This window comes from Geotrypetes seraphini, chromosome 3, assembly GCF_902459505.1.
Source record: "Geotrypetes seraphini chromosome 3, aGeoSer1.1, whole genome shotgun sequence".
Classification (NCBI taxonomy): domain Eukaryota; kingdom Metazoa; phylum Chordata; class Amphibia; order Gymnophiona; family Dermophiidae; genus Geotrypetes; species Geotrypetes seraphini.
Genome location: NC_047086.1, coordinates 321,729,115 through 321,753,968, shown reverse-complemented (window position 1 = coordinate 321,753,968; position 24,854 = coordinate 321,729,115). Strand labels below are relative to the sequence as shown.

The window sequence follows — 24,854 nt, the reverse complement described above, 5'->3', positions numbered from 1 at the left end:
AAGAATCCCATGCAGTGTTTAGGCCAGGGCTGAAATGGAACTTGCGCCAAACTTTGCATAAGCTTCTACTGTGTTCATAATGCTTAGATTTTTGTATTTACTATGATGCCTGATAGTCAAGGGGTTGAGGGGGGGAGGGGGGTTGTGGTGGTCCTCCTCTTTTGCCGAAACAACAACAAAAAAAAATTGATCTCGAGTGTCACAGTGACCTCCAACATCCCCCCCCCTTTTTTTTCAGCATATAAACAACCATAACTGTCTTGTTGAAAACATGTCTCTTGAAGAGATGCATGTTCAATTTGCTTTCAAAATTATGTAGTGTCAGTCTGTTTACTGTTATGAAGTTTGTAAAAACTCTGCACGGCTTGACATAACATACATTAAATCCAACACATTCAAAAGGTAAATTTATCACCAACTCATTCAGTACTGTGCTATAAACCACAGCATGTTATTACCCTGACGCGCATGAAGTGTGTCGATGTACTTGGGCACTACCCATCCCCACTAAGACAGCAACCAGTCTCTGCTCAAATCTGCAGCTCCCACAGTATTCACTTCAAATTACTGTATAAATTCAGTGAAGCAGTGAGTTAAGGAAGCCTCCCGTGTGTTCTGGAAAGCTCCCAATGTAGCAGGCCCTTGTTCTTTCCATTATCGCTGTTCAGAACAAATCCTCCACTGGGTCATCGTGGGGGTGGGAGGATAGAACAGCACCAGGTATGCCTTTGTTAACAATTGCCTATCGCCTTTTTCTCAGTGTGATAAGGGCGTCAAAAATCCATACAGTGGAGAATACGTTTTTATCATCATCTATTGGAAGAGCTGTGGTTTACTTCATCATTTGTCTCCTTATCATGCTAGCCAATTACTGAGAAGACTTTCACAAAGTTGGAGTCATTGCCTGTCTTGTTTTAAACAATTTTTTCATTTGATGGCAAACTCTGTTTGAATATCTTTGATAACTGATGGAAAAACAGCAAACGTGTGGGAACCCTTCAGTCATGGGGCCAGACAAGAAGTTTCAAATTTCTTTATAATTTGATAAACCTCCTATCAATAAGCCTAAGCAGTTTACAGTAGAATTGACATAAATAAAAGGTAATGAACATGGAGACAATTACGAACAACATAGAGTTGTATCCGTAGAAGCTTCGTCAGCCGTAAGCCCGAGGTCATAATGCCGTTGTACAGATCCATGGTGAGACCCCATCTGGAATATTGTGTACAATTCTGGAGGCCACATTATCAAAAAAATGTGCTGAGAGTTGAATCGGTTCAGCGAATGGCGACCAGGATGGTCTCGGGACTCAAGGATCTCCCATATGAGGAACGGCTGGGTAAGTTGCAGCTATACTCGCTCGAGGAACGCAGAGAGAGGGGAGACATGATAGAGACATTCAAATATGTCATGGGCCGTATCGAGGTGGAAGAAGATGTCTTTTCTTAAAGGACTCGCGGCAACAAGAGGGCAACCATTGAAAATCAGGGGAGGGAAATTTCATGGTGACACTAGAAAATATTTCTTCACCGAAAGGGTGGTTGATCGCTGGAATAATCTTCCACTACAGGTAATTGAGGCCAGCAGCGTGCCAGATTTTAAGAAAAGATGGGATTGGCATGTGGGATATCTTCATCGAGGAAGTTAGGGGATGGGTAATTAGTGTGTGCAGACTAGATGGGCCGTGGCCCTTTTCTGCCATCATTTTCTATATTTCTAACACAAAAACAATGACTTGATACAGTGGGGATAATGGAAAGGAAATGCAATATATTCTTTTAAAAAAGAAAAGGGGTTAAAAGGAAAACACAGATGGGAAAGGGATAAACTGAATCCAGGGAACAGTCACCCCAATGTAGGTTTTTCCTTGGGATGACCAGTGGTCTGTTGTGGTGGAGACATGTCTGTCCACCAAGATTTGCTGCCAGCTTCATCTCCACAAAGTGACCCAACGCATCACTGTTTTGTGTGGCTGGAAACCAGTAACCAGTTCAACATTTACACATGTAATAAGCTATATTCACTGAACAGCAACATTTATGAAATGATACATTGTTTGTATGAGGTGTGGTGTGCAACAGCAAAATCCTGTTCCAGGTTTTGCTGTTGGATTTGGATCCCTGAGGAATCCTTTACATCAGTGTATTGCAAATGGCGTGCCGCGGCACACCAGTGTGCCTCCTGAGATTTCTGGTGTGCCGCGACACGCCGGAGATGAGTCGTCCATGCCAGCTGCCTGCCTACAGGATGTGCCTCTTGCAGCAAGAGGCACATCATGTAGGAAGTTAGCCGGCACAGCTGACTCTCCTCCTGGCCAGCATCTCTCCTTCTCCCCGCACCTCCCGGATCCCTGTAACGGCGGGGTCGCGGTAAAGACGGGACTAGGCGCATGCGCAGACATTGATGCGATGATGTCAAGCGTGCCTGTGATGTCGTCGCGTCGACTTCCAAGTGCCTTCCAACCGGGGCACTGGTTTTAGTGTGCCGCCGGCCGGAAAAGTTTGCGAGACGCTGCTTTACATTTTGCTTCTAACTGCAAGCATCAGAGGCACCTAGGTTAAGTAGTAAAAAATCACATCACATTGGGTTTTTTTAGCACAATATACAGTTGTGCTTGAGTGATATAAATTAATTTTGTGAATCCTATGCAGAATAGGGGGTAAAGTAAAGTACAGAATAACATTTGTTATTTTTTTACAAGTAAATAATAATTTTACTTAAGTACAGTAACTGGTTACATTTATTTAGTTACTATACAACGCTACTATCTAGGTGGCTCATGAGGCCTGTTAACCTTTACCAGGTTACTAAACAGTCTTCATGGCAACCAGCTAGCTGTCCACATTTCGTAATGAAATAATTGCTAATCACAATGCTATTGAGGCAGACATGGGGAAATTACCCATTTGTCCTGGTTCGTTAGCATAAAATGTTGCTACTATTTGGGTTTTAACCTGGTTTGGCTACTGTTGGAAACAAGATGCTGGGCTAGATGGACCATTGGTCTGACATAGTATGGCAACTAGGTTAGTACGGCAGTCCATTCTACCCGGGCGACAGAGGGTAGTGATCAATGGCGATCGCTCTGAGGAAAGGGAGGTTGCCAGTGGTGTGCCTCAAGGTTCTGTTCTTCAGCCTTTTCTCTTTAACATTTTTATAAACGATATTGCTGAAGAGTTGTCGGTTAAAATTTACCTCTTGGGCAGATGATACCAAAGTAGACACGCCGGATGGTGTGAATAACGTGAAAAGAAAGACCTGGCGAAGCTTGAAGAATGGTCTGAAATTTGGCAGCTAAAATTTAATGCTGGGGTCAAGATGGCGGCAGTAGGAGAAGCCACTGACAACATGCCAACAGTTAACCTGCACTCTTGCGGATTCCTTGACTGCGTTGTTGAACCTTTGTTCAATTGCATTTTGGATTTATATTCCCTGAACTTGCTATCTATTATTCTGGTTTAAAGCCGGCGTTGGCAGCGTCCATTTGTTAATTAAGATAATGCCGCACACCAAGAGGAAAGGGGTGGTTAGAGATGTTCCCTCGCCAGCACTTACCGCCACCCCTGTGTAGCTGACTGATCGTTTCTTAATGGCTTTGCTATCGGAGGAGTGGACCCAGCATGGGGAAAAGGTAGTGAGTAACCTCTTACCCTTTCGGGATTTGAGACATCGTTATCCCCTTCGACTACTTTTGAACCACTGTGTCCAGCCTCTGCCTGAAATCTGATATAGGAGATGCGCGACCCCGGATATGGCCCTACGGGGTTTCCTAGTGAGGGAGCAGACTTAACGGGAGAAGAACTGAGGGAGACGACTAAGGAAGCGGGGAATTTACCAGCTCCCACAGAGGCTTCCTTAAAAGATATCTGGCAACTACTTCAAAGACTGGAGATTACACTTATTAAATCAACTGAAGAGGTATCAAAAATTGCTTCTAACCTTGACTCTTTAACAAAGTCAGTAGATTCAACGAAAGTTGACTGCTCAGAACAAACTAGGCAGAATAAGGAGGATATACAACAATTACAACTATTCAAGCTAGTAACAATTAAGGCCAATACATTGATTCACAGGAAATTGGAACAATTTGAGAACTTTAATCGTCTATTTAAATCTTCATCTCCTTAATTTTCCTGTAGCCCCAGGGGTTATGCCTATTGACTTCTTCAAGAAATATTTGATTGAGATCTTTAAAATTTTCCCCCAATAATATTCCTCCTATTAATAAAAAGATTCCACCTAATGAATTGGGGGAAAGAAATAAAGTGAAAGATAACCAAATTGATTTTGAAAATGTATCGGCTCTATTAGAACAAACTTTAACAGCAGACACCGAAAGAACTATTCTTTTTGGTTTCTTTTGTTTTTGAGCAGGATCTAAATGATTTTAAGGCTGTATTTCAGAAATGATCATAAAGTGTGGATATATCCGGATGTGTCTAAAACTACTCTGGAGCGGAGAAAAAAATTTTATTTTCGTGCATCAGGACACTATTAAATTGGGTGCATCATTCATGCTTGCATATCCTTGTAAATGCCTGGTTAGATATCTGGGAGTCAAATATACTTTTTTCTCTCCGGCTCATTTGAAGGAGTTTATAGATGTTAAAATATCATTAAGGAATGAAAAAGTAGAAAATAAGATTTAACTGTCTGCATACTAAGCCTTTTTCTTCAATGAGAATGTTTCTTTAATTATCTTCAATAATTTTGTATGACAGCCTCCTTTTATTGTGGTCTAAGAAGGGGGTGAAAATGTACCTGAATGGAAGGTTTTAATTTCCTAATGTTTCTATTTGTAAAAAAAAATTTGCTTTCCCTGTATTTCATGTAACAAGATGTATTCTTGTGAACACATGTGGAAAATTATAAATAAATAATAAAAAGTTAAAAATTTAATGCTAAGAAATGCAAGATCATCCATTTGGGCTGCAAGAACCTGAGGGAACGGTACAGTTTAGGAGGTGAAGAACTTATGTACACGACAGAAGAGCGGGACTTGGGTGTGATTGTATATGATGATCTTAAGGTGGCCAAACAGGTTGGAAAGGTGATAGTAAAAGCTAGAAGGGTGCTAGGTTGAGTAGGGAGAGATATTGGCACTAGGAAAAAGGAGGTATTGATGTCCCTGTATAAGACTTTGAGACCTCATTTAGAATATTGTGTACAATTCTGGAGGCCACACCTTCAAAAAAATATAAAAAGGATGGAGTCGTTCCAGAGGAAGGCTACTAAAATGGTGTGTGGTCTTCGTAATAAGGCGTATGGGGACAGATTTAAAGATCTCAATCTGTATACTTTGGAGGAAAGGCGGGAGAGGGGAGATATAATAGAGATGTTTAAATATCTCCGTAATGTAAATGCGTATGAGTCGAGTCTCTTTCATTTGAAAGGAAACTGCAACGAGAGGGCATAGGATGAAGTTGAGAGGTGACAGGCTCCAGAGTAATGTAAGGAAATACTTTTTTTTTACAGAAAGGGTGGTAGATGCATGGCACAGTCTCCCCAGAAGAGGTGACAGAGACTGTGTCTGAATTCAAAAGGGCCTGGTATAGGCACGTGAGATCTCTCGGAGACAGAAAGAGATAATGGTTACTGCGGATGGGCAGACTAGATGGGCCATTTGGCCTTTATCTGCCATCACGTTTCTGTTACGTTCCTAGAAATGTGGATCTGGCACATCTTTGTGCAAAAGCATAATGGGGCTCATTTTCAAAACATAAAAGACACAAAGTGGCATTTGGATGTGTTAATCACCAAAATGTCCAGACTGCTATTTTTGAAACCTGCTTCCTAGACCTTTTTCTAAGTTATTCATCTGTAGTGCATCTAAATCTCAAGGGGGCATGTTTTGGGCGGGGATTAGGATTTGGACGTTTTGCAGCAATAATTGTTAACATTTCACAATACGTCCAGGGCAACAATTAGATGTTTGGAGCTAGACCTGTTTTGTTCCTTTTTAAGAATGAATAAGGGCCAAAAAAGTGTCTAAACTGACCAGATGATCTCTGAAAGATGACTGTATAACCTCCCACACCCCCACCACTACAGCAGAAGAACAAAATGCAGGAAACATATGGAACCAAAGACACTTTAATGCATAAAGCCATCATTGCTAGTGCTGCTAGGAGAAAAAAGAATCTATAGCGTGGCTTGACTGCAAGAGAGCCTTTTATAGCATCTCATGTTCTGGATGGCAACTTTGCCACATTGAGGTATATTTAATCAATCCACTTTTCACATTTTCATGATGAGCTTAAGTTAAGCAACCTGAAGTGTGAAGATTAGGGACTTTTTTTTTTTTTTGCCATTTCTAACGATCTAATGAGGCATATTTCAAAGACTTGTATAGCATTTTAAGAGTGGCTTATTTAACTTTTTGGATATGGATTTAGCCTTAAGTTTTTTCTTGTGGGGGTTGTTTTTTTTGGGTTGTGGTAGTTTTTGTAGCTTTGTAGCTCCACAGGTTCTAGTAATCAATACTTGGCAGAGCTCCCATGAAGTTTGAAAAGCTGTTTAGATCAGTGTTCTTCAACCACCGGTCCATGGACCAGTGCCGGTCCACAGGGCCAGCACGTGCATCAGGCCCAAAACAGTGTTCTTCAACCGCCGGTCCACAGTGCGATTGATGCGGTGTTATCTTCGAGCCAGCTCCCTCTTCCTAACTGATTCAGTGCATAAAGCTACGGGCATCCTGCGCCTGAACCGGAAGCCTTCTCTCTGACATTGCAACGTCAGAGGGAAGGCTTCCAGACGAGGCATGGGATGTGCAAGGTGCAATTAGTACTATTATGGGGGCGGGGTCTGGGGTGGAGATTGGGTAGAGATGGGTGGGGTCTGGCCCACGACTTAGCCCCGTGTTCTTCAACCGCCGGTCCACGGTCCACAGAATAATTATTTTATTTCTGCCGGTCCATAGGTGTAAAAAGGTTGAAACACTGGTTTCATTAAGATGACTTTTGGGGCCTGGACAAATGTTAGGACAATCTCTCTGACTAGGAACTTGATCTGGAAGGTGTATATACTGGCTAATTATAGGAGTGAAGAAAGGAGCAACAATTGAGCACATATCGCTGACAGATTACTAAAAATATAGTACAGGTGATAATCCATGATGTATCATACTAAATTTCTTCACTCGTACAGCTTTGGAATTATGCATCGGCCTTTTTAAAAGATTTTGAAAAACTGGATGTATGAACAAGAAAAACTCCTCCTTGTCCCCAAGGTTATTTTTATAAGAATCAGTTAATTTCCTGAATAGGAGGAATGGGTTTTATTATAAATAAGCTATACCTACTGTGCTATTGTAGGCCTTTTGGACAACTTAACAGCAGCAGCATCAGATCCAAATGCACAAAAGATGTTTTGAAATCTAAATAGCAACATTCCATGTTTGATTTAGGGCAAGCAGTGGCTTCAACCATGTCTGTCTAAATAGCAAACTATGGACTTTTTTTTTTTTTTTTTTTTTTGAGTTCTAGAGTTTAACTATTCTTTGAGTAAAAAAAAAAAAAGAATTCTCCTATTGGTTTTAAAACATATAACCATTCATTACCTGCTTGTATTGAAACTCTATTAAATTATGTCACAATAAAATACAGAATATCAATCACCCTATATGTATAAATGAAACCCTCCCTTTCCTTTCAATCCCCCCAAAAAGTTCATTCATTCATTGTTCAAATCCTCCTAAAGGCCCTGTGCAAAATTTGCCTTGTTGTTCAACCAGTCTTCCAATCTCAGTCGTATTTTATGGATACTTTTCCAAATTCATTGTTTTGTCCATGTTCCTCTTCAAAAGCAAACACAATCGATTCAGCTTTCAGCCCAACATAGTACTATGTTTTGCAATCAATATGTCTTCAGGAGCTGAAGTCGGGAGGGTCTCTCCTCCTACTCCGCAGCCTGAAATCGGGTGCAATTCCAAAATGGGTACTGTTTGAGGCAAGATGGTGGAAACAGAGTACATCAGCTGACTACCCGTTTTGGAATTACACCCGATTTCAGGCTGCGGAATAGGAGGAGAGACGCTCCCGACTTCAGCTCCTGAAGACGCATTGATTGCGAAACATAGCAATGTTTGTATCCTGTCTGAGGGGAGAGTGGGCTTGTGAACCCATGCAGTTGCTAATCTATAATGAAATGAAGCAGTAAAGAAATTGAAAACCTGCCACAGTTTCAGCTCCTGTAATAACGAAACGTGGTGCTACGTTGGGCTGGCTGGAGTATCTGAATTGGAGTGAGAAGGCATAACAGCTTTGTCTAAGAATCAATATATGCTTGGAACATTGTAGAATACTGGAGAAATGAAATACACACACACAGACTATGATGTGGAACAGCTTTATTTTCATCAGAAAAGGCTTGTGAATGGACTGAGTACAAGCTCCAGATTTTCTTCCACTGTATTGTTGGATAATACAGATTTTAGTAACTGGAAGTGCAGTATGGATTCATTTATGTTTCATGTATAATATAGGGCTCCTTTTACTAAGGTGGGCTAGCGGTTTTAGTTCACGCTACAATGCCGCATGCGCTAGACGCCAACACCTCCATAAAGCTTGCGTTAGTATTTTTCATTTAGCGTGGGGTTTGCGCGCGCTAATCTTCAGCGCATGCTAAAATGCTAGCGCACCTTAGTGTTAAGATTTGTGTTTAATAAAAATACAGTATATTTAAATTAAAAAAAAAGCTGCCTAGTTATATTATCAAGTTTCTTTATTTTTGATATACCGTCTATCAAAACACAGGTCTAGACGGTTTACATTATAAAAGATTAGAGGAAACAATTAAAATAGGTAAATAAAAACAATAATTTATCAAATATTAAAAACACTGGACCAATTCAGATTAACCTACATGAAACAGAAGGAAAGTAGGGGAGGGAAAGGTTATTTTAAAATACATCTAAATAAAATTAATAAAAAAGGATGGTAAGTGGGGAGTATTAAATACTTTTTGAGATAGGTAATTTGGTTAATTGTACCCTGCTTTGTAGTGTTGGTATACCATAAAATACAATTGAGATTGGAAAACTGTGATTGAATAACAAGGCAAATTTTGCACAGGGTTTTTAGGAGGATTTGAACAATGAATGAATGAACTTTTGGGGGGGATTGAAAGGAAAGGGAGGGTTTCATGATACATGTAGGGTGATTGATGTTGTGTATTGTATTGTATTATGACATTTCTATATATAAAACCCTAAGCACGCATGCGCTGTTGAAAGATCGTGAGTCCTAGTGGCGTGAGGTGTGCTTCTGTGCCAGTCCTCACGGTGCCTACGCTAGCTGGAGGCGTGTGAGTGTGCAGAACATGTCAGCGACTCCTCCCTCCCACTGCCGCTCCTCTTCAAAGCGGCCTGCTGAGGTTCGCCAGCCGCTGTAGCGAACCTCGCAGGCCACTCTCCACCTTCCCGACATGGTGCTGAAGAAGGAGCCAGGGTTGCCGCTGCCGCCACACTCGCGTGTCTTCCTGCAGCCCCAATCACAGTCATTAAGCAGGAGAGCCTGGTCGACGGCGAGCAGTACTGGGGCAGGACGCCGGGACTGCTGCACGGGGGGCTCGGCAGTAATGGCAACCACAGCCTGATGCACGATCTGGGCCGAGAGGACCAGCTCCAGTTGGAGGGATGGAGGGAGGATAAGAATGGGAGAGGGGGTGGAAACGGAAGGGGGCCACGGAGTGGGCAGGCATGGCAGAACAGGGGACCAGGGGAGAGAGAAAGGGGGCTGCTTTGGGGGGAGGGGGTTTGCTGGGGGCAGACAGCAATCATCGGGGAGGGGAACAGAAGAATGCCATGGAGCACACAGGCATGGCACAACAAGGGGAGGGGGAGAGGGAAAGGGGGCTGCTGGGGGGGCACAAAACAATCATGCTTTGCTCTGGGAGGGGGGGAAGACAGAAGGGGGCCACGGAGAGACAGACAGGCATGGCGCAACAGAGAAATAAAGGTAGGCAGGGGGCCAGGGAGAGACACTGGCAGAACGAATGACAGACAGACAGCGTACAAGGAGAGAGAGACAAAGGAAAAAACCCAGACAGACAGACATCTTCTCTAGCACCCGTTAATGTAATGGGCTTAAAGACTAGTTTATTATATAAGTATATATTAAAATAATGTTTGAAAATTAATTTAATAGAGTTTCAATAATAGCGAGTAATGAATGGTTATATGTTGTATATAGATAACACTATTTACATATTATAATTGGCTCCATTTCAGGCGATTGGTGTATCCAGAACTATTGGTTTTAAAAGTATTTCCCTGTGGAGCATTGAGATTAAGCATGAGATTACTGCATCTCAATGGCCACGAATTTGGTCTTGGAGGATGAAATGTACGGTGTCAGCATCTATGAGACAAACTTGTTTTTTTCTGTTGCATAGAGCATTGTGGACCCCTATTAGGTTGCAAAAATTAGGTAGTTCTTTGTCTAATAGATGTTGGCATTGTCATCTGGAAGCAGGAACTTTAGATCATTTATTATTTCATTGCCCATTTATTATGAATTTTTGGAAATCAATTTTGGACCAAATTAATAATTTATTAGATAACCCAGTGGCATTATCCTATGATACTGTGATATTTGGTATGGAAATGAGAGCAAAAAGTCAGATTTCTGTAAACAACAATAAATTATTACTTATAATGACTGGTGTTGCCATTCAGCAAATTACATATAATTGGAAGGATTGGAAGAGATTAAATTATAACTTTTGGTGGAACTCTTTATGCCATATCTATAAAATGGAAAGATTTATTACATTACAACAGGGATATTTTAAGAAATTTCAGGATGTGTTGAAACCATTAACAAAATATTGTAAAGATTAATTGAAATTGTTTCCCGTATATTTATCAATTTAATGCGTAGGGAGGGGGGAATTTTATTATTACATGTTTTATATTGTCCTATTGTTCAACGGTTCCTCCTCCTGCATCTATTCCTTTCTCTCCTCTCTTCCAAAGTACTTAGATCAATGCAGTCTTGTTAGAATTTTTATTTTCTTATTTTTTTTCCTCTATCTCTATTTTTCACTTCTTTATTACTCTCCAGGTACTTTAGTTAGATTGTGAGCCTTCGGGACAGTAAGGGAATTTCTGAGTACCTTTTCTTACTTATAATTTTAATGTATATTTTCTGTAAACCGCTTAGAACCTAACGGATTAGCGGTATATAAGAAATAAATTACATATGATAATGGAATATATGGGTGGGAGGGATGGGAAAGGGATAGGGATAAGAATTTATGTAATGTACCAATGATTGTTTGTAAGTGATGTACTTACTGTTAATGTGAATGAAAATATTTAACACTTAATGTAATTTTGAAAATGAATAAAGAATTTAAAAAAAAAAAAAAAAAGTATTTCCCTGTAATTTCATTGAGTCTTTTGGTGTTAAAAAAAAATCAATATATTTGTACCCATTTTACACCACTCAGGATTTTGTAGACTTCAATTTTATTTCCCTTCTGCTGTCTCTTCCAAGCGGAAGAGTGCTTCCTAACTTTCACCTTTCCTCATAAGAGAGTTCATCCCCCTTTATCATTTTGGCCATTCTTCTTTTGAACCATTTCTAAATTTGACATCCTTTTTGAGATATAGTGATTAGAATTGAATGTAATACTCGGTGAGGTTGAACCATGGAGCAATACAGAGGCGTCTTATTCCCCATCCTTTTCCTGATCATTTCTAGCATTCTGTTTTGCTTCTTTTGTCCGCCGCCATACATTAGGTGGAAGGTTTCAGTATTGTCTACAATGATACCTAGATCTTTTTCTTAGATTCTGACCCCGAAGGTGAACTCTAACATCTTATAACTATGATTGGGAAGAATAGTCCAAAATGTGCATCACTTGCATTTGTCCACTTAATCTGCCATTTGGATGACCAGTCTTCCTGCAATTTTTTTTTTTTTAGTCTGCATGGGTTTTAAAATCTTTGAACAGTTTAGTGCAGTGGTTGCAAACTCGAACCCTTTGCAGGGCCACAGTTTGGATTTGTAGGTACTTGGAGGGCCTCGGAAAAAAACAGTTAATGTCTTATTAATAAAATTACAATTTTGCATGAGGTAAAACACTGTATAGTTTATAAATCTTTCCTTTTGGCTAAGTCTTAATAATAATAATATTGTAATTTATAGCTAAAGAGACACATGATGAAGAAACTACTTTTTTTTTTTTTTTTTTTACTTTTGTGATTATGCAAAACATACCAAGGGCCTCTTGTGGCCCCTGGGCTGCAAGTTTGAGACCACTGGTTTAGTGTCATCTGTAAATGTAATCGCCTTATTTGTTCCAGTTTCCAGAAGGTTTATAAATATGTTAGATTAGATAGCACTGGTCCCAGCACAAATCCCTGTGGCACTCCACTATTCACCCTCCTCCATTGAGAGAAATGGCCATTTAACCCTATCGTCTGTTTTTCTGTCTATTAACCAATTTCTAATCCACAACAGAACATTGCCTCCTATCCTATGACTCTCATTTCTCAAGAGTCTCATGAGGAACTTTGACAAAAGCTTTCTTAAAGTCTAGATAACTGACAACCAGCTCTCCTTTATCCACATGTTTGTTCACACCTTCAAAGAAATACAGCAAATTGGTGAGGCAAGAGCTCCCTTGGTTGAACCCAATGGCATAGTAAGGAAGGAGGGGGAGGACAGACTGCTCCAGGCACAGTTTTCATGGGAGCACCACTAGTGCTAGCTATGTCACTAGTCGAACCCATGCTGACTCTATCCCATTAAACCATGTTTGTCTATGTTCTGTAATTTATTTTTTATATTCCATTATTTTGCCCAGTACTGAACTCAGGCTTATCAGTTTAACTTCTTGGAATCCTTTTTAAAAATTGGCATAACATTTAGCCACTCTCCAGTCTTCAGGTACTATGGACAGCAAATCGGCTGTATCTTTCAGTATCTAGGTGATTTGTCACTCTTTGTCAATTTGGCTCAGTACGTCTTCCAGGTTCAGTGAGACTTCTGCATAATCACACTCTGTGGTCTGTATGTGTACATAGTAGTTTGGGGAGAATTGTAATTTATTTAGATATAGGCTGTACTGTATTGTTTTGTACACTGGCCTCTGGGGTATAACTTTAACCACTCTTACCACAATCTCTGGCAACATGTTCCAGAGCTTAACTATTCTCTGAGGAAAAAAAAAAAGTAGATGCTACGTGTGTAGATATTGCTATTTGCATGTGAAGATACTTCTAAATACCATCATAGTATCAAAGATTGGTTTTTGTGTGTTTTTTTATTTTTAGTTAACTACATGGAAAGGACAACAGAACCTGGATTTCCCCGACAAGTTAAAACAAATGACCCTGGAGTTAAGAAAGCAGCCAAATTTGCTGTTTATGAATACAATAACAGATCAAATGATATTTTTGTATTCAAGATACTGGATATAGACAAAGCAATGATACAGGTAGGACTTGTTTTGTGATTAGTAACTTTCACAGTGAAGATGGTATATGTTGGGAAATATTGCCTCAGATTCTCTACATGAATAACTCTGGCATAATGCAGTGAAGTCATTATGCTTTCGCCATCTTGTTTATAGTAGGTCCTACGTTACTAATGGTATACGATAAGAGGCAATGAGGAATTTTAGATACTTATTTAGTCATCATATTTGCATATTAAACATTTAGGCCCTAATTCTAGTAACCGCACTCTGTTAGGTGCCTAACTTAATTGTTTTAATTGGTGATAAATGGTTTGGTAATTGACCACGTCACTTAAAACCAATTAAAAACGATTTAAAGAAATGGAGGCACCTAAGGGCACCTCAAAAATGGCCACTGTTCCCCCCCCCCCCCCCCACTGTCTACGGAGGTACTTTGCCCAGTGCCGTAAGCAGTGTTGGGCGCTGTAAAGTGCCGCCATAGCCGCAATTCTTGTGAAAGGTAGGTGCTGGAAATGTAGGCTTTAAAACCCTGGCCTGTATTTCTAATGCCTACCTTTGGCAAAGCCGCGATTCTAAAAACAGCGCCACTGTGTGATTCACACACGATTGGCAGCCGTTTTTTAGGCTGCCACCAACACAACGCTGTTTTATAGAATCTGGCCCTTAATTCTTAAGCTACTGTATGTTGTTGATACTACTTTAATACTACTACTTAGCAATTTTTGCATGTCTAAAAATGTTCTTGCTAAAAAAAAACACTGTAAATTTCTGACACTTTGTAAATTGTCACTATGAATGTTCATTGTACATCCCCGCCGTTAGTCATTTAGGGAAGTTCTTAATATCTTGACGATCAGTCCCTATAGCAGATTGTTCTAGATCAGCTGCCACCAACTTCCCTATGATTGGCATTGTTCCGATCCAAAATGCTTTTAAAGAAATTATCTGTAAATTTATCATATTGAGTACAAATTGTTAACAAAATCTCACTGTGGCATAAGCATTTTTGAATGTGTGAAAATCACTAGGTAGTCATGCTGACATCGCTGTACATAAAGTAGGTAGTAACAAAGTTTTTGTAAAATTTTCATTTGGAAATTCAAGAGGTTACTGAGAAAACAGAAAAAACCTCACACCTTTGGGGGGGTCTTTTATATGTTTGTTTATAGGGTATTTTTGGTGGAGGGGACTCTCCTTGTATAAGTAGGGTCCCATATGCCAAGCAGTGATGACCTATTCTAATAATGACATCTGGATGCCCAGATTTTTTTTGAAATTACTGGCATAACTGCCACTGTGACTGCCAGTGAACAAATGTGGCAAGGGCATACAACTGTATGTCCCTTGCAGTTAGAGGCTGAGCAAAAATTGGCGGTTTTGGTTTCAGCCAGAACCAAAATCAAAAATATGGATCTACCCCTGTCACCACTGTTGCCGGGCCACTAACCCATCCCCCCCGGCCTACCTTCCAGTGGCTTTAGAGCAGAAGCATCCTGCAGTTGTTCCTGCCTTCAGTGGCAGTGTGTTCAAATTGACTGCTGCAACTTCTGCAGTGGCAGCCACCATTTTGAAATTTAGGAATGGCATGAGCACAAGACTTGCTCAGTGCAAGTTACATCCAGGTCCCTGGAGGGCTTATCAGTCTAATTTTGATATCGGAAGCAATGAAGGGCTCCATAATTTTCCCAACATCAAAGTGCAACAAAATGTGTTATCGGGATGTTCCCTGTACCCTTCCTTCTCATTTCTTATGTTGTAATGATGATCAATTTGCTTTGGTAATAACTGAAGAGAGCACTATCGCTGGAGAAGTAGGCAGAAATGAAGAAAGTAAATTTTACTTATCTGCAATCAATTTGCAAGTATGGGACATCTATAAATCATCCACAGGAATCCTAGACGGGTCTCCCAGAAAGATTATTGAGATAAAATCCTAATTTTCCATAAAAGAGTTATACATGAACTTGTGCTACATTTGTGATGCACATTATTTATTTTATTTATATTCAGCAGTTTTTAACAAATTTTGAGTACAACATTGTTTATGTTAACCTCCCATTATTTTGTCACATTTGACCTTAAATCCATGTTTTGGGTGTTAGGTTGTGAAAGGACTGAAGTATATGCTCAATGCAAGGGTTGGAAGGACGGTGTGTCAGAAAAATGAGCATTATAAGTTAAAGAAATGTGAATTTCAAACAGACAAGACACTAAAGAAGGTAAGTCTTGTTTTCCTTCTGTAAAGTATCTGTTGCTAGAATTCTCAGTGCGCTTTTGGCATTCCTCAACTTCTGCTTTTTATAAATAATTGTGTAGGGAGATTTTTTCCTGGTAGGACTGAAGGTCAGTAATTTTTGTCTTCTGTAATCTACACACAGTGTATGCCTAGGTTAGAAACGTGGAGGAATTCCTTTTTTTTTCCTAGGGAAATGGGATTGGAATTTGTGAGATATCATCTTTCTGCACTTACAATCAAAACAATAAATCGGTAGCATGGAATGTTGCTACTATTTTGGTTTTTGGCAGGTACTAGTGACCAGGATTGGCCACCGTGAGGACGAGCTTCTGGGCTAGATGGACCATTGGTCTGACAGTAAGGCTATTATGTTCTTATATTATAATAACTTTATTCTTTTATACCGCCATAACCAAGAGTTCTAGGTGGTTTACACTAAAGAGAGCTGGACAATCGGTGAAATACAATAATACAGTAAAAATACAAGTATATTATAAGATACAGTTTCAGTATAAAACTCTCATTAAGTAATAAACTTATCGAACAGAATGGTCTTAATTAATTTTTGAAAAGAGCAATAAAATAGCATAACTTGTTGAATACATTTACCTAGCCAAGATTGCTGGCTACCAGCTTCAACCGCTAGGGTCCTATCTAAGAATGTCTTAAATCTACACCCATTGATTTTTGGATAAGCAAATAAGTAAAAATTTCTAGTTTCCCTTGATGGTCTATATAATACAAAATGAGAAAACTGTGTCTTATGTTACACTTATTGTGAGTTTTTTAAAAATGAATAAAGATTTTTTTTTTTTTTTTTTTAAGAAAATGGTTAAGCTGGAGACAATCCCAATATCAGCTTAAAGCATGTACAGGAAAATTTGAATAGTATTCTTGCGCTCCTAAATAGATGATGTTACAATAATCTAAAATAGATAAAATTAATGGCCAGAGTCACATGGAGGTACAGTAGAAATGGAACCCAGTTCTCCTGGTTTGCAGGCTGCTGCACTAGCCATTAGGCAGCTACTGAACTCTGGTTGCTGATTCTGTATTGGTCAAGCCATGGCACCAGGGGTCCATCCCATATCCTTGCTTATACCACCTCTTCCCTTTTTATAGGTTTTCCAGTTTATTCTGAACCAGTCTGTATTGGGCTATAGCCGCTGAAGGCTTCATTTTTGCAAATAACCATGTTTCCCCCCTCCCAACTAGACATACTGTTACAGAGGTGATCTATAACCAGGGCCACAGATTTGCAGCCCTTACCCAGAAACATGTATTTTGAGTGCTCTGAATTCAGCCAGTAAGTGTCGCTGTTGAACAGGTTCCTCCTTACACTCAAGCCATGAAAGATATTTCCACAACATTCTTGGCCCCGATCAACCAAAAAGATAAGCTGGGGCTGAAAGTCAAAACAAGGTTACGCACAACAGTAGACAACTGGGCCAAGCAAGAAAGTCATTTTAACAGATATTTTGCCAAATTTATAAAGTTGTTTTTTTTTTTTCCTTTAAAATTTCCTTAACATTATATGCACTGGTCATCCAGACGTGGCCCGGCGTTTAGTGTGTCGTGGCTTTAGGTTTGCAGGACATTGTCCTAAAGGCAGAATGTCTGTCTCACCCAGTATCTCCTCCTGTCTCACATAGTATCTCCTTCAAAATCCTTTCTTTAGTCCACATGATAACACTGTTCAGGCATACCTGTTTTGTTTTGGAGTGGGGGAGTTCAATATTTAATTCCACACCCACCAGAACTTTATAAGATTTCTCAATCCAGTTTACTATGTATATGTACCATCTCTCCACCAGATCTGTTACTATTCCATTCGATTTAAGATCTTCTGTGTTATAGGTCCTAGGGTATGGAATTCACTACCCTCTGAAAGTGGATCTTTCTTCCTATTTGGGCTTCCAAGGCTCCCTCGAAGCTTTTCTATTTAGAGATGCCTTTCATGATTATCCTTTTTATATTCCTTTTTTAACTCCCTAGTACTACCATAGTCTAGACAGCAGCAGTTGGTCTGTACCTCGGCACACCGGCTCTAGTATTTTAATACAGTAGAATCTCAGTTAACTGGCATTCTCAACCAACCAACAAAAAAAATCACCAGTGAGGAAAAAAAAGACCCCTGAAACAACAGTGGTCCTGAGCTGCAAAGCCCTCCTCCCTCCTTTAGTGACGGAAGCAGACGGTGGTCCCTCACTCTTTCTCTTTTCCTTACCCAAGCACAGCTGGTCAGCAGGAGGCAGCCTCAAAGCAGGCTGCTGGCAGCGCCTTTCCTCCGATGCATCACTTCCAATGTATCAGAGGAAAGGCTCTGTCAGGGCTTACTGCAAGCAGCCTATTTTGAGGCTGCCTCCTGCTGACCAGCTGCACTCAAGTAAGGATGAGAGAGGAAGGAGGTTTTGCAGCTCAGGACACCACCTGCTTCAGCCACTGAGGGGCTGGAGGGAGTTTGACTTTGTGGCTCAGGACCGCTGGTGATTCAGGAGGGAGGGGGGGGGGGGGGAATTGAGACTGGACAAATGTCTAGCACTCTCAACCAGAAAGTTATCCGGTATCCAATAATCCCCATAGGTGCCAGATAGCTGAAATTCTACTGTACTTCTTTGTTTACTATCCTTTAATGAATGGAGTTCATTTTTCTATTACCCCTTTTTTTTTTCTTCTGTTCCCTCCATCCTTCTAATTTTAAACCTACCCGCACTGGGTTATTTTATTATGTAAACTGCTCTGACAGTTTTTGCCCTGGGTAGTATATCAAATTTCTAAAAACTTGAAAACTAATGTAGGAAACATCTCAGGTAACTCTCTTAAGATCTGCAAGAGTAGGCACCTGCTGGCAGCATACCCAGTGAGGACTGGTCTAAACAGTTAAGTAATCAACAGTGTTTAAAATGTGTTTAAAATGTATTTGGCAGTTTAAAAGCTACATAACTGTAGTGATTTTAAACAATACAACATTTTTTAGACAGCATCCAGATTCTATACCAAGACACTTGTCCTCCTGATTCCATACAAATAGTTAAAAAATTGCATGCATATTTTGCCTGTGTACCCAAATTATATACATGATTTAATTGAACTGCCATTTTAACAAGCAATTATAATAATTTTTTTATATACCACTATACCAAAAAGTTCGAAGCGGTTTACAACAAGGAAAGTTTAATACATACAGTGTGAATAGAAATAACATAAGAGGTGCTAATTAGTCAATTACAAATTGCATGCATAAATCTAGTTGTGGGATTCTTGCTTATATTTTACCTTTGACAAAAAGGGGATTTACATGGTCATTTACACGCAGAATTATAGAACAAGGGCATCTGTGCCTAAATTTAAGAACCGTTTACACCTTTTTTCATTGGTACAAATAGTCGTGCCTAAACTTAGTCACAGTTCTAGACATAAGCGCTATTCTATACACTGTGCCTAATTTTAAGTGTGGTTTATAAAATAGCATACTTTTTTGGTGCCAGGTATTTTGTTTTTGGGGGGAGGGGCATCAAATACTGAATTTAACCCATGAGGATGAACAGAGCCATACGGTAGGTGTATATATAAATAGTTCTTGGCCATTTTCTATACCTAAAGATTCATAGGGGAAGAAGCCTTGAAATATTACTTCTGAGCTTAGACTATCAGAGCTTCCTTAAATATTTTCACAGAAAGGGGGGTGATGGAAATAGTGATGGACTTCAAAAAGTCTAAGAAGCTAGATGATGTGGCTGTGCCTGCAGTATTTTGCAAGTACCGGTAAGCATCTCTGTTCTGTGTGACAGGAAAGGAACAAAGTGAGCTTTGCTGTATTCTCAGCTTCTTTCAATGCTGCCTTAAAGCATTGGGAGGTAGCAGAGTGCAACTATAATAAGACTACATGACAGCAACGGGCAGATGGCACAAAAGTGGATACAAAATCCATTGTGCAGATGTTGTGTTTAGTAGCTTATAGGATACCATTACAAGCTCTTCTTGCACAATGAGGCATTAAAAGACACCAGAACAATATGCCACACATTTCCTTTTTTCAAACTTTTATTCACCTGCATTTAAAATAGCTATTGCTTTTCTACACTAGCAATATATTTTCAGGATCTGAAAGTTCTTCTGCATAGCCACTACTTAAATCTAAAATCTGGATACTGGCCATACCATTACCCTTTCTTTAGGGGAGTATGTCTAGCACCAGGTCAAAATGACCACCCTGTGCATCCATCTTGTATGAGTGTGTGATCACCAAAGAGGAAATATACTCGTATGAAAATAAAGCATATACTTGAATTTTAGCTCACATTCCAAAAATGCATAATTGTGTCTTTCAGAATAGAAATGATAGTAACACTATTCTTCTTGAGCACTTCCTCACTGATCTCGCAAACTTAGGTTTGATTGTGTCAACAGGCATTTATTTCATTACTTGGTTGATCCAGATGGCAGTGATTACTTCTGCCTCGTGGCAGGGGATGGATCTGTAAAAAGGATTCCCAAAATTTCTTTTAAGTACTTACCCTCCAAAAGATATTGAAGCCAGAAGAAAATCTAAAATGTGTGAATTGAAACCCCTGGTACAATTTGGCAGATTGGTTTATCCTGAGCTCTTGGTGCTTGGAGCATAAGAACATAAGAAGTTGCCTCCGCTGAGGCAGACCATAGGTCCATCCTGCTCAGCGGTCCGCTCCCGCGGCGGCCCATTGCCTGAGCAATGGTCTATACCTATCTATACCCCCAATCCCTTTTTCTTCTAGGAATCTATCCAAACCTTCTTTGAAACCATTTAGTGTTTTCTTGTCTACAACAGCCTCTGGAAGCGCGTTCCATGTATCTACCACCCTCTGAGTGAAAAAGTACTTCCTAGCGTTTGTTCTAAACCTGTCCCCTTTCAATTTCCCCCAATGCCCCCTTGTGCTTGTGGTGCCCCTTAATTTGAAAAATCTGTCCCTGTCTATTTTTTCTATGCCCTTCAGGATCTTGAAGGTTTCTATCATGTCTCCTCTAAGTCTTCGCTTCTCCAGGGAGAAAAGTCCCAACTGCTTCAATCTGTCGGTATATGGGAGATTTTCCATTCCCTTTATCAGTTTGGTTGCTCTTCTTTGTACTCCCTCAAGTACCGCCATGTCTTTCTTGAGGTACGGCGACCAGTACTGGACACAGTACTCTAGATGCGGCCGTACCATTGCACAATACAGCGGCATGATAACTTCCTTCGTCCTGGTCGTAATACCCTTCTTAATGATACCCAGCATTCTGTTTGCTTTCCTAGAGGCTGTGGCGCATTGCGCCGATGCCTTCAGTGTTGCGTCTACCATCACTCCCAGGTCTCTCTCCAGGTTACTAACCCCTAGTGGTGTTCCCCCCATTTTGTATGTGAACATCAGGTTCTTTTTCCCCACGTGCATGACCTTGCATTTCCCCACGTTGAAGCTCATCTGCCATTTTTCGGCCCACTTTTCCAGCTGCGTTAGATCCTTTTGGAGATCCTCGCAGTCTTCCTTGGTTTGAGCCCTGCTGTATAGTTTGGTGTCATCTGCAAATTTAATGACTTCACACTTAGTTCCCGCCTCTAGGTCATTTATGTAGATATTGAACAAGAGTGGTCCCAGCACCGACCCCTGCAGAACTCCGCTCGTGACCCCTTTCCAGTCTGAGTAGTGGCCCTTTACGCCAACCCTCTGCTTCCTGTTTGCCAGCCAGTTTTTGATCCATCGGTGGACCTCCCCTTGTACCCCGTGGTTCCATATCTTTTTAAGCAGTCTCTCGTGTGGCACCTTGTCGAAGGCTTTTTGGAAGTCAAGGTAAATGATGTCTATAGATTCCCCTTTATCCACCTGGCTGTTCACTCCCTCAAAGAAGTACAATAAGTTTGAGGCATGACCTACCCTTACAGAAGCAATGTTGACTCGGTTTTAGCTGCCCATTTTTTTCGATGTGCTCACAGATGCTGTCTTTAATCAGTGCCTCCATCATCTTTCCCGGGACTGAGGTTTGTCCATAGGTCATGCCCAGTATCCTATTTTCCAACAATGGCCAACCCAGGTCCCAAATGCCTAGCTAGATCCCAAGCAGTAAAATAGATTTTATAAATGTATCCTGTGTTGCTGGCTTTCTTCTGAACCACCTTCTTTCTGGTATTAGAGGAATCGCCTTCATGAACTTCTGGGTTGGGAGGCCCGTTTGGCCTGTTCTTCTCGATGCCGGAGCAGAGACTTTGTTCACACTTGGACTCCGTATTTGAACATTTTGACTCCTGAGAGTCGTAGCCGTGTTTTGAATAGACTTCACCTCTGAATCTGTGCTTCTATGTGTCTTTGATGTTCCCTGCCTAAGAGTTTTCGGTATCTGTGGGGGGTTGGGGAGGGGTGGGTGGGGGGTTGGGGATTCTTTGCTGTGGGGTGGGGGTGAGGTGGGTCCGGGGAGGGCATAAGAGTCCAGTCCTCCGCGGGTGTCTGTTGAAAATGCATACCATGGTTGTTATGACTATTGTGTTTACTATTGCTTAATAAAAATAGATTTGAACATAATATAGATTTTATGCTACTTGTCCTAGGAATAAGCAGAGGATTTCCCCAAGCCATCTCAATAATGGCCTATGGACTTTTCTTGTAGGAGATTATCCAAACCTTTTTAAAATCCTGCAAAGCCAACACATTTCATATGGTACAGTTTGGCAGGTTAATTTATCCTGAGCTCTTGGTGCTTGGAGAAGTTTGTCTAACCACATTTTATAAGACTCCTCAAATTTCTGACCCCAAGTAAACAGCTGGGTTTCCACCACTTTGATGCTTTAATAGTGATGATAGAAAAGTTAGTTATTGAAATGCAAATTTGATAAAACCAGAGCATTCCATACTGAAAGTATTGTTTCTCAGGGTCTAGTTGTAGTCATTACTGGAAGGGCATTCGTAGTTCCTGGTATACATGAAGCTATCCCACTAGAAGCCTTGTTGCCCACTGCCTGAACAGACTCGCTCTCTCACCTAGTTCCCCTGACTCCACTCCAGGCTTTCTGCCCCTCCCCAAGGGAAACATTGCAGGAACTCCTGATCAGATTCAAAGGAAATATAGGGGAAGTTTCAACACTGGTCACCGTATCTCAAAAAAGATGTAGAAGTAGAAAAGGTGCAGAGGGCAATGAAAATGATAAAGGGATGAGACAACTTCCTATGAGGAAAGGCTAAAGCAGCTATGGCTATCCAGCTTGAAGAGATGGCTCATATGATATGAGTTCTATAAAATACTGAGTGGAATGGAAAGGGTAGATGTAAATCGCTTGTTTACTCTTTCCAAAAATACTACGGCTAGGGAGCATCAGATGAAGCTACTAAGTAGAAGAACTTTAGCCTTTCTTTGGCTTTTAAATTTTCTCAATTATGGAATGAACTCCCTTTAACTTTGAGATGCCCTAGTCCTTTCCAATTCTTCCGCAAATCATTAAGAACTTTTTTATTTGCTAAACATTTTGAAAATTAAATTCCTTGCAATTTTAGCATTGTTTTTAATTATTATGAACAGAGTTCAGCTTCCTCTGGTTGATGACACGGTATATAAAGCTAAGTTTTAGTTTAGTTTAAAATAGACTGGAGAAAATATCTCTCCATACATATAATTAAACTCTGGAATTAGTTGCAAGAGAATGTGGTGAAATTGGTTAGCAGGGTTTAAAAAAGGTTTGGATAATCTCCTAAAAGAGAAGTCCATAGACCAGTGATTCCCAACCCTGTCCTGGAGGAACACCAGGCTAATTGGGTTTTCAGGCTAGCCCTAATGAATATGCATGAAGCAAATTTGCATGCCTATCACTTCCATCATATGCAAATCTCTCTCATGCATATTCATTAGGGCTAGTCTGAAAACCCGATTGGCCTGGTGTTCCTCCAGGACAGGGTTGGGAACCACTGCCATAGACCATTATTGAGAAGGCTTGGGGAAATCCATTGCTTAATCCTAGGATAAGCAGCATAAAATCTGTTTTACTATTTGGGATCTAGCTAGTTTCCTGGGTCCTGGGTTGGCCACTTTTGGAAACAGAATGCTGGGCTTGATGGACCTTCGGTCTCAAGTCTTCTCAGCATCAGATATCCTATAAACTCATAGAGTATCTAATAAGAGCTTAGTGAAACTTTGCCTTCAAGGTCAGAAGCACTTAACACTGCAGAGATGAGCTACATAAAGGAGGACATGAAAGTTGTTGGGCCATAGTTTATTTTTGACATGGGGGAACCTGAATACATCTCTATTTTAAGCAGCCCACGCTAGTTCAAAGCAATAAACTTAATATGACAAATTTATATTACCAAGGAAGCTTCTTTCCAACACAACCTAATCAGATGCCATCTTGGTTCCCCTTACAATTGCTGTTTTTATTTTCTGCAGCACTAGATGAAGTGTATTATTGTATTAGAGTATGCTAACGCACGTGCTGTACCATAGGTCCTATTTTATGCAAAGGTACTTCTTTACTAATGTGCATTAGTGCTGGTGCACATGAACTTGATAGTTAAGTACTAGATTTACATTTTATTTATTTATTCAATTTTCTATACCGTTCTCCCAGGGGAGCTCAGAACAGTTTACATGCATTTATTCAGGTACTTAAGCAGTTTTCCTTCTCTGTCCCAGCAGGCTCACAATCTATCTAACGTATCCAGGGCAATGGGGGGGATTAAGTGACTTGCCCAGGGTCTTAAGGAGCAGCTTGGGTTTGAACCCACAACCTCAGGCTGCTGAGGCTATAGTTTTAACCACTGCGCCACACTCTCCCCACCGCTTCATGTGCATAAACCTCCACGAGAACATTACAGCTTGCATAATGAGACTCCATTCCTGGTCCTTCTCGGTACAGATGAAATTGAATGAATCAAAAACAAAATTACTCTGGTTCGGCCCAAAATTAGAACGCCTGCCCACCCTCTTCGCAATATCCTCAGGCGCTGCACTGCAGCTTGAGTTCTCAAGCAAGGTCCTTGGCATCATTATCGATTCTTCTCTCTCCCTCAATGACCACCTCAACTCCTTGGCTAAATCATGCTTTTTCAGCCTCCACATGCTGAGGAAAGTAAGATCCTATTTTTGCCAACAACATTTTGCCATCCTTGTCCAATCCATCATCCTCTCCAAACTAGACTACTGCAATGCCATCTACTTAAGCCTATCAAAAAAAGTCTTCAAAGACTCCAGCTAATC

At 40.5% G+C, this 24,854-nt stretch overlaps 1 protein-coding gene across 1 annotated transcript in view; it reads left to right on the top strand.

Annotated features, from left to right (window-relative positions):
* Positions 1-24,854, top strand: part of CST7 (cystatin F) — a 34,298-nt gene that overhangs the window by 7,708 nt on the left and 1,736 nt on the right. Inside the window, exons 2-3 of the mRNA XM_033938372.1 lie at positions 13,284-13,447; positions 15,532-15,648. Of these exons, the coding sequence (XP_033794263.1) occupies positions 13,284-13,447; positions 15,532-15,648 (281 nt within the window). The remainder of the gene's footprint in view (positions 1-13,283; positions 13,448-15,531; positions 15,649-24,854) is intronic.